This window comes from Rissa tridactyla, chromosome 1 (genome assembly GCF_028500815.1).
Source record: "Rissa tridactyla isolate bRisTri1 chromosome 1, bRisTri1.patW.cur.20221130, whole genome shotgun sequence".
Classification (NCBI taxonomy): Eukaryota; Metazoa; Chordata; class Aves; order Charadriiformes; family Laridae; genus Rissa; species Rissa tridactyla.
The window spans coordinates 24,304,379-24,322,107 of NC_071466.1; the positions used below are offsets into that span (position 1 = coordinate 24,304,379).

General features: G+C 41.9%; 1 protein-coding gene across 1 annotated transcript in view; it reads right to left on the bottom strand.

The window, feature by feature from the left end:
- The window catches only part of ATP8A2 (ATPase phospholipid transporting 8A2), a 309,064-nt gene that overhangs the window by 18,738 nt on the left and 272,597 nt on the right, over nt 1-17,729 (bottom strand). Inside the window, exon 35 of the mRNA XM_054188764.1 lies at nt 11,753-11,857. Within this exon, the coding sequence (XP_054044739.1) occupies nt 11,753-11,857 (105 nt within the window). The remainder of the gene's footprint in view (nt 1-11,752; nt 11,858-17,729) is intronic.

Sequence of the window (17,729 nt, forward strand, 5' to 3'; positions counted from 1 at the left end):
AAAAACGGTGTCAGAATGGAAGAAATCACAAACACAGACATTCTTATGGGAGTCAGTGACCTGGAAAGTGACAGTGAAATATGCTTAAGTTGGTTAGTTAGTGACCTCAGACAGGGTAAGAGAGAGAGAGACCATCCATCTGTAATTATATGAAGGACAAAGGACACAGACAAAATGCTTTGAACTAAACAAAACAAATAGTAGCTTCGAATAAAAACTATAAAAAGTGTCCCAATTTGGAGGGTTACTATGAAAAAACAGATTAAAAATGTCATTACTCAAGTTATCTTAAACCAGATTCAGTTACTATCACTGATAAATACCTTGTGCCAGGAATACCCTTGCAATGGCTTCTTAAGAGCGTCAAGATGATTTCTGTCTGCCTGGAAATCTGCGCTAGCAATATTACACAAATTCATTATATGAATGACAAATCAAAAGGTAAACTAAAGGCAACATATTATTTCATACCAGTATTTCCCATTCCATGAACAAAATGACTCTTCCATTTTCATATCTGAATTGCTCTAAGGTGTCAACAGAGACCTTGATTTTATTTTTCTGTGTTCCCTTCTTCTCATCCCTCACAAACGCAAACAGCCCTTAAATCTAGGCAACAAACATCTGGCTTTACACATTCAAATGAGGTGCATCAAAACAAACAGAATAATTCAAAGCTGACCACAAGGTCCCACTGGCTCATTTGCTCAAGTAATTAAAAAAAGATGAGCTTCACCACCAATTAACCTACTGAGCACTAATTAGCGTTAATGAGGATTTGCAGTACTTGGTATAGCTTGACCCAGAATGTCCTCCCGAGCCTACTAATTGGCTGGTGGCAAAAGCAGGGCTCACAAAAAAGGGAAGGTTAAAGTGGACGCAGGTGTCTCTTAAAAGTGGATCCTCCCTGAGAAAACACACACATAGCCCAGTTAAAAAAAAAATAAAAATAAAAATTCAGGGCCCCCCTTCTCTTACAAGAACAGAACTCTAAGAAATAAGTTTGTGTTTTGTTATTATTTACTAGAGGAGACAGAGAGCACAGGCACACCAAATGGGCAAAGACACTTATCTGCCATTGGTTTTAGCTTGATGACCTTCTGGACAATTTAGAATTCAGTCAGACACACACAAATGAAGTGATTTGGTTTTTTTTCTGCTTTTCCACTTTCTGGAAGGAATAACCAAGTTATAGTGAAGCCTTACCAGGGCTGCTAAAGATGACACAAATAAAACACTGAAGCACATATCCCAGCTGCTATCCCTCTGCCTTAAAAACACGCAAAGAACCCGTGGCAGAGGCATGGCTCTTCAGTGCAAGTACCCAGCATCCATAGGTAAGCCCAGAGGGCAAGATACCTATGTCTGTGGGTAAGCCCAGAGGGCAAGAAAGCATGCAGCTCTTTTTCCTGTCATCTGAATAGCTACGAACCCCCTCGCACTACTGCCTGCAGGGGCAGTGTCACTGTTTCTTCTATCCTGGGGTGCTGCTGTAGCATTTAGCAACAGGTACATATTAAAGTTCTGCCCGTAACTCCACAGCCTCCCTCCTACCCATATGCATTTTCAAATGGAGCAGCAGACACACCCTCATTCAGTCTCTTTCTTTCCATTGTCACATATTTTGTTAAACACGTTGTTGCCTGAGAAGCCCTGGCTGGCCTGCACTCCTCTCCTGTTGGACCAAACACCTTGCAACATGTTGTCCTTGCACTGCGACAGCAGGGAGGGAGGGAGGAAGGGGAGAAAAAGAAGGTTTTGCAAAACACCCAGTGTGGCTAAACACAAGGTAAAAGATCAGGAAGTTTCTGTCCCTGTCAACTTTAGCTGTGAACTAGATTTTGAGGGGAGAAGAGGATACTCCTCTCCCTTTTTAAAATTTAGAATTAAAACATAATAACTGATTTCTTCCATACCTTCCAAACAATAACTTACATGGAAGTTTGCTGTTTCTTTGTTGACATGTTTCTGTCACCAGAAGTTACATCAACATAAAATATGAAGAGCAAGAAAAAAGGTCTGAAACAGACAGACTTCTCAGCTTTGATCAATCCTAGTCACCAAACCGTTTACAAGCAGATTGTTGATTTTCATTTCAGTCTCTTGGTTCTCAAACTCCATTAAGAACCAGATGTTTGAGCACTGTGATTTCTCCCCAGGTATCACCCGGCAGAGCGGACTCACAGATCCCTCTCTGGCTGCTAGGACATATCAACTATTCCTCAGGATTTATTCACAGGTTCCATCTCTCACCTTTCATGCAGTGTAACGCTGCTTAAAGGCTTACAGTGACAGTCACGGTCCCGGTGGACAAACAGCAAGAACCATAATCCAGGCAGAGTCTGTGGCCACACCTTTGTAATTGGCCAGAGGAGACCTATTTGTCTTCCTCAGATACTCCCTGCTGGCTGAGTCCACTCCCGAGCACAGCTGCGGGCCTTGGTTTAACTTTTTTTTCAATTTTTTCTTTTAGTTTAGACTCGAGTGCATTACTTAAATTAACATAAGAGAGTTGTTAAGAGTTATGCAGCAGGCAGAGAGATGACAACTAACAGAGACTTGGCGTAAGGAGAACAAAAAACCAACATTCTTAGAGACCAGGAATTCAAAATTAAAGCATGCAAATCATCTCAAATGCAAGTCACACTATTGCTGAGGGTTCAGCAAAACTCCATATGCTTAAATACCCAGATCATCCCGGGGCTGCGGAAGAAAGGTCTGACTGGCTAAGTGAGCAAATACACCTCCATCCTCTGGGCTTTGGAGACATCAGAGAGGAATCCCCCTCCTGAAGAATAGCAAAAGTAGCAACTCTAGGCTTCTGCTGGTTTCTGTCTTTCGGTCCACAAGGCAGAGATGTTATTTTTGGTTATCTAGCGTTGGATTGCAGGAATGTTTTACTATGAGGTCAATCAGGGTAGGAGGTCTTTTTAAATTTAAAAGGCAAACAGGCATTACTGATAATGAAGCTGCAGTGTAATCAAAGGAAATCTCCGGAGCATTTCACAAGGAAGCGTCTGAGGCATATAAAAAGTAAAACAAAAATCAGCATTTTCTTTGCAGAGTCAGCGTCTACACACACTGCTCCTTAATCACTCAGGATCCAGCTGAAACAGAGAGACATCCAAATCCATGCTCCTTTTTTATTTTTCTGTAGATAACTCAACAAGCCATCACCAAAAAAACAGATCATGGATAGAAGACCAAAGAGTCACCAGGCACAAACCACAAGGAAATGAAGACAGAGGAGTGGCCTGTGCCACTTGCAGGCTGAGAGGTGCAAGAAGTTACCTATCAGAGGTGACTCCTGCATCAAGACAACCAGGCTTTAGGGAGTGCCAAGTCCTTGCTGAGGGTTTAGCAACAGCTAACTCTCCAGGGAAGCTGGAGACCTTATGCCCTGCCATGGTATAAAATCTCCAGGCCTTGTTAACACAGCAACTCCCCTCCAGCTGCTTCCCAAATATGTGTCACAGCCACGGAGGAGAAACTCCCTTTTCCCTAGATAGGAAGCAACTATTTAAGGAGCTTTCCCTGTTTATGAGTTATACTTGACCTTATCCAGCCGAATGTTTGTCTGTTAAGCCTCAAATCTATGTGGATGTGTGTGTAGTCATGCAAGACCAACTTGGAGCATACTCAAAGCAGCCATGTAGTGGCAAGCTCTCCAGGCCTGCAACACGCAGTACCCAGCTCAGCTCACAGGCAGCTGAAAGTTGTTTATCCCGCCTGGATGTGAAAAAGATTAAAAGTGACACAAAATTTCAGCAGCTCCATGGATGTCCATTGTGGTGACTGATGGCTAAAGTGGTTCCTGCCCTTACCAGTCGCTTGGAGAACCCGATAGCGCTCCCCACACCATTCCATTTCCTTCAGCTCATCTATCCCATGGACCCACAAACAGTTGAGCTGATCCAATTGAGGAGACAGGGCAAAGATGGACCCATATGACCACAGCTGGTAAGGAATGGTCTGGGAAACTCTTAAGCCAGCCCTGCAGCCACATCAACAAAACCCCATGGATCCACAGTCCTCACCAGAGCCCTGGAGAAACACTGTTGTCACAGCTTGTGATTTAGCCTGGTAGCATGCTACTTCACTGAAACAACAGCTTTCCTTTCCCACCACATCTCAGAGGTTTGAATGCAGGACACCAGCATGGACAGCCTGCAGCCAGCGTTAGCAGCAGGCCCCACGTCAGGTGCATGCAAGTCTACTCACGTTGCCACATCACCTTGTGCCAGTGGCAGAACCACCCTGCAACAGCAGAGGCCAAGGCATGTCCTCAGCTTCAGCCAGCCCCCAGATTGCACATAGAGTTCTGGGACCAAATTCTCCACTCTGTTGGTCCTTAAAGTTGTATGGCTAAAAGCAGGACAATGCTCTTCCTTCTGGTGACAAGCAAGGATCATTTACATTTTCTTTTGTTATTAATGATGTCCCAAAGCAAAAAAGCCAAACAGGTCACTCCTTTGACTTCTAAAAAAAAATAAATAAAAAAATCACTTGGACAATCCATTCCAGCCTTCCTTTTTGAGGCTGTTATTCCTCAACTTCATTCCAAGACTACTCTTTGAACAGAAGACAGTATTACCAAGCACCTTTTAAAAATACCATCTAAAAAAAGCAGACACTAAACATCACATGCCTGTCTGAAAAGCAACAATCCTAAGAAAATAATAAATGAGATCTCTCTTTGCTCGGAGCGCCTTCCGTTTCTAAGCACTGCAAACATTAAGCATGTGCTTACGCATTTCATTACAAGGGGGAGAGGGCATCATTGTAAGTGGTACCAAAGCCAACTAACTTAAACACAAAGCTGAAGCTGCCCAGTTTTGCCTTCAACCTTTCCAAAATGTGGGAATTGACTCAGTTTAAACATCTGACAAGCAGAAAAGGCTAAGTGTGTCTTGCTGCTGTTCAGCTATCCTCCTTTTGGTATCAGTGCTATTTACTTCTTGTCTGTAAGTGCCTCACTTTGCACTTACTCTAGTGGGTGCTTGGTCATATCCTCTACAGATAAGGTGGCAATACAGTTGCAATTATAACATTCTTTTCCTAATCACTCATTTTTTCAGAAGTAGTCACCTTGGAGGTTGAAGTTTTCCATGTTTGGTCTCTATGTAAAGGTGCTGTGTTGAGTTTTTTTGTTCATTCGTTTGTTTTTTGTTTCTTTTTTAAATCCAAACTTTCTGGTTTAAAAAAAGTCCACTTAAGTACATTGACTAAAGTTAAATGACTTCTGTGTTGAAAACCTCCAAACTCGTCCTATCAGGGTTTTTCTTCCTTTTCTCTAGAGAAAAAAAAGCTAAAGAACAGCTCAGGACAACAACAAAAAGTGGTGAACTTTGGAAGTGTCTGGATACCATTTAGAGCAAAGCCCATGACATTTTGTTGATTTGCAAAAAAACAAATTGCTTTTCTTTAAGCTTTTAAGTATTTTGTAATTGTCCACTAAACATTTATTATCTAGTACAACTTCGGTTTTCTCATCCTTACAACACGTAACTTAGTACTTTGTTCGTCGCCACGAATCAGAATCATGAGTGTGGGCTGTCCTGCCTCTCTTCTGAGACGGGGTTAGCCAGCGGAGAAGCCCAGGCAGACTGCTGAAGCCATTAGGCTGGAATAGTTGTTATGGAGCAGTTCTCCTGCTGTGCAGCCTGGAGGGAAGATTTCTTCTTCTCTCCCCTGTGGAGATCCCCGGTACCCAACCCAGTAACTCAGGATTAAGCATTAGAAAGGTTGGCCCCTTAATCAGTTTTAACTCTCATCTTGTTATGTTCTCTTTTTTCTAATCTTTCCTTTCAATTTACAGCTTCATTTTGGCCTTTGTGCTGATACTGTACCTCCATCAACTTTGACTTTGCTAGCTAGCAGATTTGATCACAGCTCTAAATCCTTCTCCAGGTCACCAGGTTTTAACCCTATTTGTGCACTGGGTCTCCCTCAAGGTTACATGATAGGCACAATCAGGATATGAAATAATTAATTGCACTGGAGAAGGGGCATGTCAGCTCCAACTGGTTTGTGCTAGCAGCTGGGCACTTGGGTCCCCAGTGCCAATGGGAGCATGACAGTTCCCCTTTCATCCCTCTGGCCAGCTTCTGAAAACCTCTCTGCCCTCTGCTCCTTCCCACCTCTGCCCCACGGCCTCCCCACTGCTCAACTCGGATAGAACCAAACCTAGTAATTTCAAGTGTCTCACACATAGGGGTTAGAAACGCCGGAAATTAACAGTACATATTAAAATGAGGAAATAATGTGATGATTCCTTACTGATATGGGACAGGAGGGAGAAAGAAAGGGGCAAGTGTAAAATAAAACAAAATTATGCATTTTCCACCTACCATACATGAATGTTTACCATATGGAATCAAAGAATTTTTACAAAAACACTGATATCATTTTATGTGCTTTTTGCTAGTAAAAGGAGTCTAATATCTTTTTACTAGAAAAGTTGCAAGGAAAAATCATAAATATGCCAGTCACTTTGTTATGTATGCTGGTGGAGAAATCTCGCCTTTCCTTCCCAGAAATGGTGTGAAGAACATCTGGAAAAATTGATAAAAAGACTCTAAAACCTCAAAACCAAAATACACCTCTCCCCTCTTCAACCTCATTTTACGGTCAGCTGCACTGGATGGGCGAGATTCAGATCACAGTCACACACATCCTGGGTAAATACGCTGAAGCCAACACATTCATGAAACAAGAATTTGGCTCCAAGCATCTAATGCCGTTTAACCAGTTGAACATACAAGACAGTTTGTTTCAGACAAGATTCATTGTACCTGCTGATGTGAAGGGGCCTTACTGGCACCGTCCCCCTATTCAAGCAGATGTAATTTGAAATGCATCAATAAAAGAGACAAAGCGCTTTGAAATATAATGAGCCCAAGCCTTGTTTCTCTTGATCTTAATGAAAAAGCTCACCACTTCCTCAGGAATCATGAGATCAGGTCCTCAGCTCATTCGTGGGTTTGTTAAGAGAAAAGTTAAGTTTGTTCTACTATTTCTGCTCCTGCTGGCGCGAGGCTGAGGGCTCTGCCGCTCTCGGTTCCGTGCGCAGCCACAAGCCTGAGTCAGGTTTCCCACATTCTCCTCTTGCTCCTCCCCAGGGACCTGTGGAGCAGGTAAGTCTCCATGCGTACCCGTGTCAGCTCACCGATTACCCACCGGGTCAGACAGCTATTGAAATGAGATAGACATCTGCCCTCACCCACCAAATAAAACCGAGTCTAAGACAAATAAGATGGCTCACTCTCAGGGTGAGAGCTGGTCATGCACGTTTCACTAAAGCAACAGAGTTAGATTAGTGAAAAGTACTGAAATGAAAGGGAATCTCCACCAGCGGGTGTCCTTGTTGAAGGCAGCAGTTCCCCACAGTCTCTCCACTCTGTTTTAGGTATACTGAAAACCAGTATTCGTTTTATGAAATGGAGACGAAAGAAAGAGGCGGAAGCGGGCACGTGAAAGTGGCAAGAGTAAAAAGACATACTGAAAAACGTTGCACAAACGCACACTGCAGTGCAATTCCAAGACAGAGAAACCCTCTGAAACAGGAAATCTACTGTCGCAAAGAGGGTGCTGCACAGCTTTGCTTGCTCTCCATTACTTGGTCAGTGGAGCAATAAAGCGACATGGGTTTCCAAAGTAAAGTTTGCTTTGGTCCCTAATCAGGCTTTACTCCACCTGAACTCCTGCTGACTTCAATAAGAGGTTAGATGGAGTGAAAAGTGAATGAGGACTTGAAGATCTGGCCCTTTATGAGCCAAGATTTAGTTGTAAACTTATTTAAAGACACAAAAGTCTCTGCAGCTGAACTCAATGCCACTTTTGAGTATAAACCTGTAGAAAACCTGTTTGTTTTCTTTGTGTAAATCTTGCATGTTAACATGATTAGGTCTGCTGGGCAGGTGTCTCCACATGTCCATGTTTGCTTTGGCACAAGAGCTGCTCCTCTCACCTCTCCAAATTCATGTAAATTTAGTGTTAAATCCTGCCCTTTGTTACATGAGAGTGCCAGGGAGCCCCTCTCCCTTCCCGCACCAAGGTTTGCTCACGTCGCAGCTGGGCTGGAGTCCAGCCCAGTGCCGCTGGGTGCCAGGCTGGGGAGGGCGAGCACAAGTACTCATCTTCCACCAGCAGCGTGGGATCCATCACCAGCCCCTTACTGCACAATCCCTCCTTTGCTTCTCCAGCTATTTCTGGAGTTGCCAGTTTTCCAGATACTTGCTTCCCCTGATGAAATCCCCTGCTCCTGGACTCATCCGATTTTGCAATCATTCCAGCTTCCACAAAAAGTAAGTTTTTAGCTGTCTAGATGAGATATACAGAGAAATGCGAACATAACCTTTCACAGCTCAAAACAATACATTTGATATAATCTCCAAGCATCACTCTAGTGTTATTTGCAAGGTTTTTGGGACCCAGCTGTAGTGCTCAGGGTGCCGATGCTCTCCCCTGTGCTGACCAGACACCCCTTGATCTACCACTCGCCTTGCTGTTTGCTCCCAGCCATGGGAAAGGCAAAAGTTTGCATCTGCTTTTTTAGATCAATACAAGCAAATTCAATTTTAGAAAATGCTCAAAGGGGCTAAGATCCAGAGGATGTAATTAATAACCAGCGAAGACATTTTTTATTAACCTGGAAAAATGTGTCTAGCAAGGATAGTTGGCAGGCTGAAGACCCTCTTAAGACAGAATATGCATATTTAGGTAACAAGTGGCACATGCAGATCTCCCAGCACTCCTTCCTCAAGTGCAGTGAGGACCCACGTGCGATCCTGCTCACATTTTACAGAAATTCAGCTGAGCCATGGCAAACTGTTGTGCAAGCCTAGATGCACTCACTGCTTTCTGGGCTTTGCAAATTGCTTTTTGTTTAGCAGATTAATCCTAAACATCCAGATCTTGCACCTCATTTTTTGTCTAAGGTCTAGGCAATGATAAAAGCAATTAGCTCCCTAAATACTTCTCTTATCTGTAATTGGGTGTGATTTTCTCTTGTTTGTTTGTGAAAAACACTGAATAAAAATAGTGTCCACTCTGTGGGCCAGGAAAATAGATCCTGATGACAGCCAGCTTATCTTCCACAGCTGCCTGAACAAACCAACACCTAATGGGTAAGTTTTCAGGAACACTTCCAACCAAGAACTAACACTGTTACTTGGAGGTAACAGATGGACCCATGCAGTTTTAAGGCAGCTCTCCACTTTCCATTAGAAATGAGGAGACTCCGGTTACTTCCCCTTCCTGCATAGTGTCACGTTGCCAGCAATGGGGCTGCGGGCAGGAGGGGACAGCAGCGCACGTGCCTCACACCACTTGTTTCCACTGGCTTCAAGGAAAATTTTTTAAAAATAAAGAATGTGAACCAGAGGGGCTGTAACCACAGAAAGTTCCCACTCTGCCTCTTTCCCACCCTCACTTTTCCCTTTGGACAAGCGCAGGATTTCTAGCAGGTGTGAAAGAGCCAGGAGACAAACAAAAGAGATAAAAGACAGAACAACTCTGAAGAGCACTCAGGAGGCCACATCACAAGCACAGCACACCAGCTCCTAGCAGACAGAGGCACTCTACCATTATCTAGTTCACAGATGGACCACCCAGAAAATCTGGGAGCAATTAGGAAGGAGAACAAACAAATGCATGGAAAGAAGAGGGGGGGAGGGAGAATGGGAAGGAGGGCCAGAAGGGATTCCTTACATCATCTCCATGCAAGCGTTTCGAGAATGAAGTGAAGCTATATGGAGGAGGAATGCAGATGAAAGAGTTTGCAGTGAGAATGCAATAAAGTAAAAGGCTATGAAAACATGTAGCGTATGAATGAATTACAACATGGCCATTAAATTTACAGAAAGTCAGGACAGTGTAAACAGAAGAAACCCATCAAGTTCTTGGGAGACACATACACACACACATATAAACAGATCTAACGCTTGCTGTTTCTCTCACTATTGTGTGTGTCAACCCGCCTTGCAACCCAGGGATTCATCAGGCAAAAAGCTGACTCACTCTCTGGCTGTCAATAACTGGCACTAAATACCCGCAGGAAAACACAAACACTACAAACCAACAGCAATGCAACTTTACACCCTGCACATGGATAAGAACTACAGCAGCGGCCAAGGGGCTCGTACAACCACAGCTGGGTGCCTGGGAACAGCTCTGCTGGCCTGGATTCCACTTGCCTGGCATCTAGTCGGTCTATCAGTCAGCACCTCACAACACCATGGTACACCTTTCTCGCCTGGCAGGCTCACGTGATTTCGGTACCAAATGCTTTGTCTCCGACTGACTTCAAGGTGACTGCTCATCCCTCTAAAAACAAGGCCTATTTTTAATTAAATGTCTGATTTCAGGCATCTTTGTTGGCTTTAATCATGGCATAGAAGGTTGCTTTTGTTGACCAGTGCCGCAAAGTTTGCCTTTTCTTTTTAAATTATTTGATGTGCAGTTTGTGACTTTTGCAAGTAAGCACAATTTACAAACTGTGTTTTGTAGGATCCAAAAGTCACAGCAGAAAAATGACTCAAAATAAAAACTGAACAAACCAAGTGTTTTGAAGTGATCTTAATCAATAACACTGTGTTTACTTTGTCTTGGCCTCTGAGAAGCAAACTCTGGTCACTAAGGACATCTTACAAACACATTAAAGTTCACACAAGCATTTTTTTAAAGCTTCTCAGTTTACTATAATCTTGGTGAACTCCCTGATAGTTTTCCCTAAAAATAGTGCTTATTAACTCACAAGTTCAGTTGAAAAATCCACTATCCTCTTGTCTTAGCAGCAGCTACAATATGGCAATTAGTTTACCTTAGAATAGACATCAAAGGCACAAAGGATGACCCTGCCCCAGAAGAACAAAATCTTTTAAAAGCCCCATTCCACTCAGTTTGCTAGTTTATAAGGTTTGCTAAAACCCAGTTTAATGATCATGTAGTTTCTTAGCAAGTCATGTGGTGCCATATTGTGTAAGGAACAGAAGAGTTAGTTCTAAAACCTTTTTGAACTTGGGGAGCTTTTCCAACCAGCTGATGCAAAACCACATTCTGAGATGGTAAATGAAACTGTTGGATGCAAAAGCCTCACTATGATTTTCTTTAGCTTCTTTCAGAAGAGACAGAAGTTCCCACAAAACACATACACTCCCCTTACAATGAAAGATTCAATAATAGCAATATGTTCAAGTCCATATGGTGTGGATATAAGGGAGAGGCACAATGAGAAACTGAGAACCCTAAAAGCAGGGGCCTGCAAGCTGCAGTGGAAAAAAAGCAAAAGCATAAAAAACTCTTAAGGTGAGACTGAACGAAGTTGTAGGGCACACTGGATTAGCCAGTTCTCCTTTTAGCTACAGTCTTCATACCCTGAGTTGCAGACAGTTCCCTCCCCGACATGGTTATCAGAGTGAATTATTTATTTTTTTTTAAATGATTTACAGCAAAGTCCTTTCAAAAACAGTCTGGCCCAGTGGCCAGGTAACAGCACTACACATTACCAAGCAGGAGACTGAGCAGCAGTTTCTAACACAGCCTCACAGCAATACCACAGGAGATATGAAACTGGAAAGGCTGATTTTGGTGGGGGCAACAGACATATATGAAAAGGAACAACAATAAATGAATAATACAGGGCAGAAGCCTTCTTACCCTGTCTGGAATTAGATTTGAATGGCGAATGAGAAACAGAGAGGGGAGAGGACAAGAAGGGTATGTTTTAAACATTAGCATAGACTTGCCCCACCTCTTTCCATTACTATCACGAAGCATGGCTTTTCCCAGCTCCCTCGTCTTCGTCTCCAACTCCTGAACTTGCTCCAGCAAAGTTTTATGGTAGGTATGCTTGGCCCTGTACCATGAGGAAAAGACAAACAGAAAAACAATACAAAGAAGCCACGTGAACATTTGTTTTGCTACAAAGCACCAATTTTACCTCTCAGATGAGAGGTGCAGGGCTTTCCTTTGAACAATTTGGGAAATAAGGCACAGTGCATAGATGTCAACCTAGGTTCACAATACCTGGGAAACACTATGTAAGAAATGAGAAATCATAAGGACTTCAAATTCAGCAGAGCTCGGCTGCTTCAACACAACATTGAAAATCTAACCAAGCAGTAAAGCAACAGGACTGTGGAGACCTGACACTGCTGCCGTGGGACTGCTCAGGACCCGGGTATTCAGACAAAAGAGCTGGGATTCATTGAATATTCATGGCAGTAAAACATGATTCCACTCCGTCTTTTGAGCTATGCGTGGCACTGCTCTGAAAACCTGAGGAGTCTCAGATAATAATTGCCATTCAAACCCCTTTGTTTTCATTTATCAGTCTCACATGACTTGGAAAGGCACTTCTCTCCCCACTGAGCTTTCAAAGTGACAGTAACAAGACTGGCTGTGTCCTATTTTCTCAGCTTGGGGATTCAAAGAACAATCCATGTACCACACACGCAACCAAAATGAAAACTACTTTTCAAAACACATCTGCATTTAAGAGGGGGCAAAAAAAAAAAAAAAAAAAGAGAACAACAAAAGACAAAGCGTAGCAAAATCTGGAGGTAAAGAGTATCAGGATATACTTAGAAGAGCACTCTATTAAAACAAACCAAAGGTGTATGATTTGCAAGGGAACACCAGCCTACTGTGACAGAAGAAGTCAGTAGCAAGGATATTTTTACAAAGCATAATGTTTCAAGAATGTGAGATTACCAATAGCTGCACAAAAATTAATTAGATTCAAGCTCTTATTAACTAGTTAGGCTAATGATTAGACTGGTCTCCTCTTTGAGGAAGAGAAACTATAGTGATTAAAACGACAAAGCTTTGAGCTATTAATTCTTATAATCTTTACAGTTGACTTTGCTATCTCACTCTAATTTGAGTAAATACATCGAAATTTTGACCTTGAACTCATCTCTTACCTTTTAAAGAGGCCACACCTACGACCGCAAACCTGAAGCCTGAGCATGTTCGGAACTTAAAATCCTTTATAACCAGTTTTCCCACAGACAAGAACACAGAAATCTACAAGTTATTCAATCTCTCCCAAGGCTGCATGTTTATCTTGCCATACACTATAAGAGATGAGAGATGTTCTTCTTTTCCCTTAGAGTGAATATTGAATTAAAAATTTAACAGAATAGAGCCTGATCAACAAAGTCCAATTAGTGCAGCACAGCACAAAAGCATTGCACTGGTATTTCCACAATATGGAAAAAACACTGTTATCCTGAAGTTGAGGGTACTGAAGTATTTTGTTAAGTAGTGTGAAATGATGAAATATTTAGGCTCTGCTGTGGCTGGGTATCCATAAAGCAACAATAAACTCTCAGGTAATTGTTATGCATTGAGTCACTCCTTCACTTGGAAGCAAAAGCATCCATGGAAGAGCCAGTAATTAAGTGTTTATAAAAAGGGCCTGAGCTAACCTTATCCATGCGTTTCTCCAAAAACAAGTACTAAAATATGGTATTACGATTGCCTCAGAGTCTGGGTTGCTCCCATCAAAGTCAACTGCAAATATTACAAGGACTGCTAGCAACAGAATTGGATACTTCATGTTTTTTCACAACAGCACATTATTAATTTTTGATACACAAAAATACAGGTAGAAGGTCTTAGCTTTTACCTTGTACTTTACAAGTGGCATTAGATGCACAATCAGTCCTTAATAAATTATGAGATCTTGTGTTTGATGTTACTGTTCAGCTGAAATTTGATATGTTACAAAAAGACAAACTCATCTTTTCCTCACACACTGGGATATTAAGATCATGGACCATAAGAACAGGTAAAGGCTTATCTTTGGTAACCTTACAATAAAGGCTTATCTTATATTTTAGGTGGCTCTTCCCCTTCCAAGCCAGGGAAGTGCACAGCTTCACCTCCCTGCCCTGGGAGAATATTTAGGGGGTTCCGGAGGCCAGAATCTGCCAGAGAGAAGCTTGGTTCCATTCATAAACTTTTCTCAAACATGACGCCACCTCTACTCTGGCTCATTATCCTCAACACTGTTTTAGGAGTCTTGTGCTCCAGGGACTGCAAGCATGTGCAAGGATGGGAAGAGCTCCTCATACCTCCTCTCTTATTTGCACTGTGGAGCTGGCTAGTGCAACACGCTTCTCTGCCCATGGCAAAAAAAAAAGGTACATGAAGATTCTGGTAATTATTGGACAGCTCAGGAAATTTTTCACTGTAAGTATTGAGACAAAAATTATTAATAAATTCTTGCCCTCTTGCCTAATTTTGCTGGAAAGCACTCTGTGTTTTTTATGATTCCCACATAGCTTTGTGGCTTAGCTATTTTGAGACCTCCTAGCACCAGTGACATGTATTCAAGTGACACGTGCCAACTGTGAGGAAGCACTCACACCTTATAAAGCTCTCTTCATTTCAATGGTAGCACAACCGGGCCTTTTACAGGGCAAAAACCAAATCCAAACTAAGCCACTGAATTCAGGGTAGTGGATCAAAGTTAACAATGTGGTATTGCAGCCAAGTATTAATAATAAGCTTCCTTTTCTTTTTAAAGAGTTTTCCACATTTCCTTGATTTACTTAAAAAGAAAAAAAAAAGTAAATAAAAAAGCCTGGAGCTGCAGGGAACATGGGAGATAAGAGGTGTGTTGACAACCGTAGCCTGTGTAACAAAGGGAACGTGTAAAACTAGCTCTTGCTTCCAGCATTACAAGTTCTGATAGCGGATGCAGCACAGCAGTTTAGAAACAAAGACTTGTATGGGTTTGAAACACACTTTCCTATCCCTTTTAACCTTCTTCCAGACAAAAACTCTGTACCGAATTTATGGTTTACTGGCAGTATTTTTTACTGAAATTAAGCATGTACCTTTTGGGTCACATGGATGCTCTTTCTGTGGACATATGCTTCATGTTGAAAAGAAACTGAAAGGGATACATTCCATGACCATTAGAAGTCAGAGCTGCTGGAATTTTATGGCCAAAACCAAATTCTGCTGAATTACAGACAGCAGTGTGGTGTAACCACTGCTGTGGAAATCTGCCGGCTGATTTCCAGAGGCCTTGGGCTCAAGTTTTGAATGGCAAGCCTCTTGGAAAGGAAACAGACCTTTACTCCTTCCATATGGCAGTGCTGATAGCTATGTCATTTCATTTATCCTAGTTAAAATGTTAATGGTGTTAATTTTTCAGTGATGGTTTAAAAAAAAAAAAAAAAGGTAGTCCTGCTTGGAGAACAGATTTTTTGCTTAATGTTGATAGGAGCCTTCTGTTTAAAGTCTGTTGGGAAAATATCCAGTATATCAATCATACACATTTGTCTCGAGAGCTTCACAATCTCTGTACATTCTTGGTCTGAAATACTGAAAGGATTATGTTGCTGAGATTTCTCTAAGAAAGATTAAGGAACAGGCTGAGTCAGTAACAGAGTTTTAAATGAGTAATAGCTGAGGATGAGCCTCCCTTGGTCTGGCCTGTTTTACAATTCTAGAGTCATTTAGGCCAAGGCCTGATAAGAACAGACGACAACATTGGGACTTTCAACTATCATAAAAACATTTCGAAAACTAAAGCTTAATCTTGGACTCCCAAATGTCTATTTGATCCTTGATGCTGCAAAACATTTCAGCTCCTCTTCAGCTTTAATCACAAAAGTAGTCCCACTGACTCCTAAGCAGGCAATTTTAAATAATACCTGACACAGGAGCAGGGCCTGTTACGCTAAAATGAGTTCTATGATTTTTTTTTTTTCCAGAGCTTTTAAAAGCAGGTCATAGACATGGCTAAGTATCTAAATTTAAAGATTCTGGCCTCAGCTTTAGAATTTTAAAATAATTTTCAATTGGAGAACTTTAATGAGTGTAACAAAACCCCTCTAGTGTGCTAGACTATTAAATCATAGTTTGGCCCGAACAGAAATTTTACATTATGATACCTAGTTTTAATTTCAGCAGTGAAATTGTGAAAATTAAGCTGAGGAAGAAGAACACAGGAAAACATTTAAGAAGTACTTACTGATTGGTAGAATTGCCTACTACCGGTTTAACTTAGCTGTGCTATCAACCCCATAGGAACTAAAAAAGATTTTCAGCATGCATGTGGCCTGATTTATACATTTAAGACAGTGTTTGAAATGCGCCTGTGTTTGGGAAGCTTTCTGCTTTTTCCACCATTTTCTGCATTTCTCTGTAAAGAAGACTGGTGGACTTGGCAGTGTTAGGTTTACAGTTGGACTCGATCTTAAAGGTCTTTTCCCACCTAAATGATTCTATGATTCAAAGAATCTTCCTTGGCTGATTGACAGCTCATTCCTGGAGAAACGTGTTACAATGCTTTCATTTCGAGTCTTTGTGACAAGAGACAAGCTAACCTATATTCTCTCTTCACTCCAGCTAGGATCTGACTTTTCGCCCCAGAGCTGGAATGCCCTGGGTACTCCTTGCACGAGGTATTATATATCCATGTAACAAAACCTTCTTGGTTGTAACACAGCTTTCTAAGGGAAAGGATGAAAGCGTTGGTGCTGAATACACTAAAAAGCAAGGTGCACAAAACACCAGCAATTCTAAATGAAAACAATACTTCTGCATTTCAAATTGCAGTGGTAGAGAAGGTAAGTTGCTTCTCTGTCCTGGTCTCAGCTGGGATAATTTTCTTTCTAGTAGCTGTTGCGTTTTGGGTTTGGTGAGAATGATACTAACAGTATATACTGTTTTAGTTGTTGCCAGGTGATGTTTTACATTAGTCTAGACTTTTTCAGCTTCCCATAGAAGCTGAGAGGGAGCATAGACAGAACAAGCTGGCCAATGGAATATTCCATGCCATAGCGTCATGCTCAGTATATAAACGGGGGTTCGCCAGACGGCAGGGATCCTCCATCACTGCTTAGGTGGGGCTGGGCAATCCATCACCGGGTGGTGAGAGTGACTTGTGTTGTAGTAGTTTCTTTTGTATATTGTTTTACTATTATTATTGTTATTGTCCTTTTCCATTAGTGTTCTATTAAACTGCCTTTATCTAAATCCACGAGGTTTGGTTGGTGTTTCTCCCCACACACTTTCTCACTCTTCTCCCTGCCCTTCTGGGGAGGAGGGGGAGAAGTGAGCAGGTGGTTGCATGGTGCTAGTTGCCAACTGGGGTTAAACCATGACAGTCCCTTTAAATCAAAGCTCTTGAAATCGCTTGCCTTTCTGCAATGCTTTGAATCCACAGAGTTTTAAGAGAGGGGGATTGCAGAGGCTTGTATTTCACAAGGGTTGTTCCTCCTCTCTGGGCAGGGAAGGAATCATTAAGACCTTACTTCAGCTTCAGAGTGCAGAATATTGCTCTTCTCTCAGTTAAGTCTTGGAAGACCCCCTGTTGAAAGAGGACCTAAAAAGCAGATGACAAAGAACTGGGAGCTTTCTGGTATGGATTATAGTGCTGCATTTTTACTTTCTACCACACCTTAGTCAAAATGAACAAATTATTTGCTCCTTTTTAAGAATAGGAAATCTCTGATGTCTGATTGAAATCTGCCTTTAACTAAAGGGTATACAACACAAATAATCATAAGATGACATACCTTCATTACTCAGGCAAGGCTGCCTCCTTCAGATTCAGGACTAACCATTCTCTCACGTTGCTGGTTGGATTGGCAGGTGAGAAATGACTCCTATTTCCCTTTGCTCTTCCAAAAGAGTATCACCATTTTGCATTCACTGAAAGGCTTCATAGTTCTTTACAGAACAATACCAGACTAGACAATATG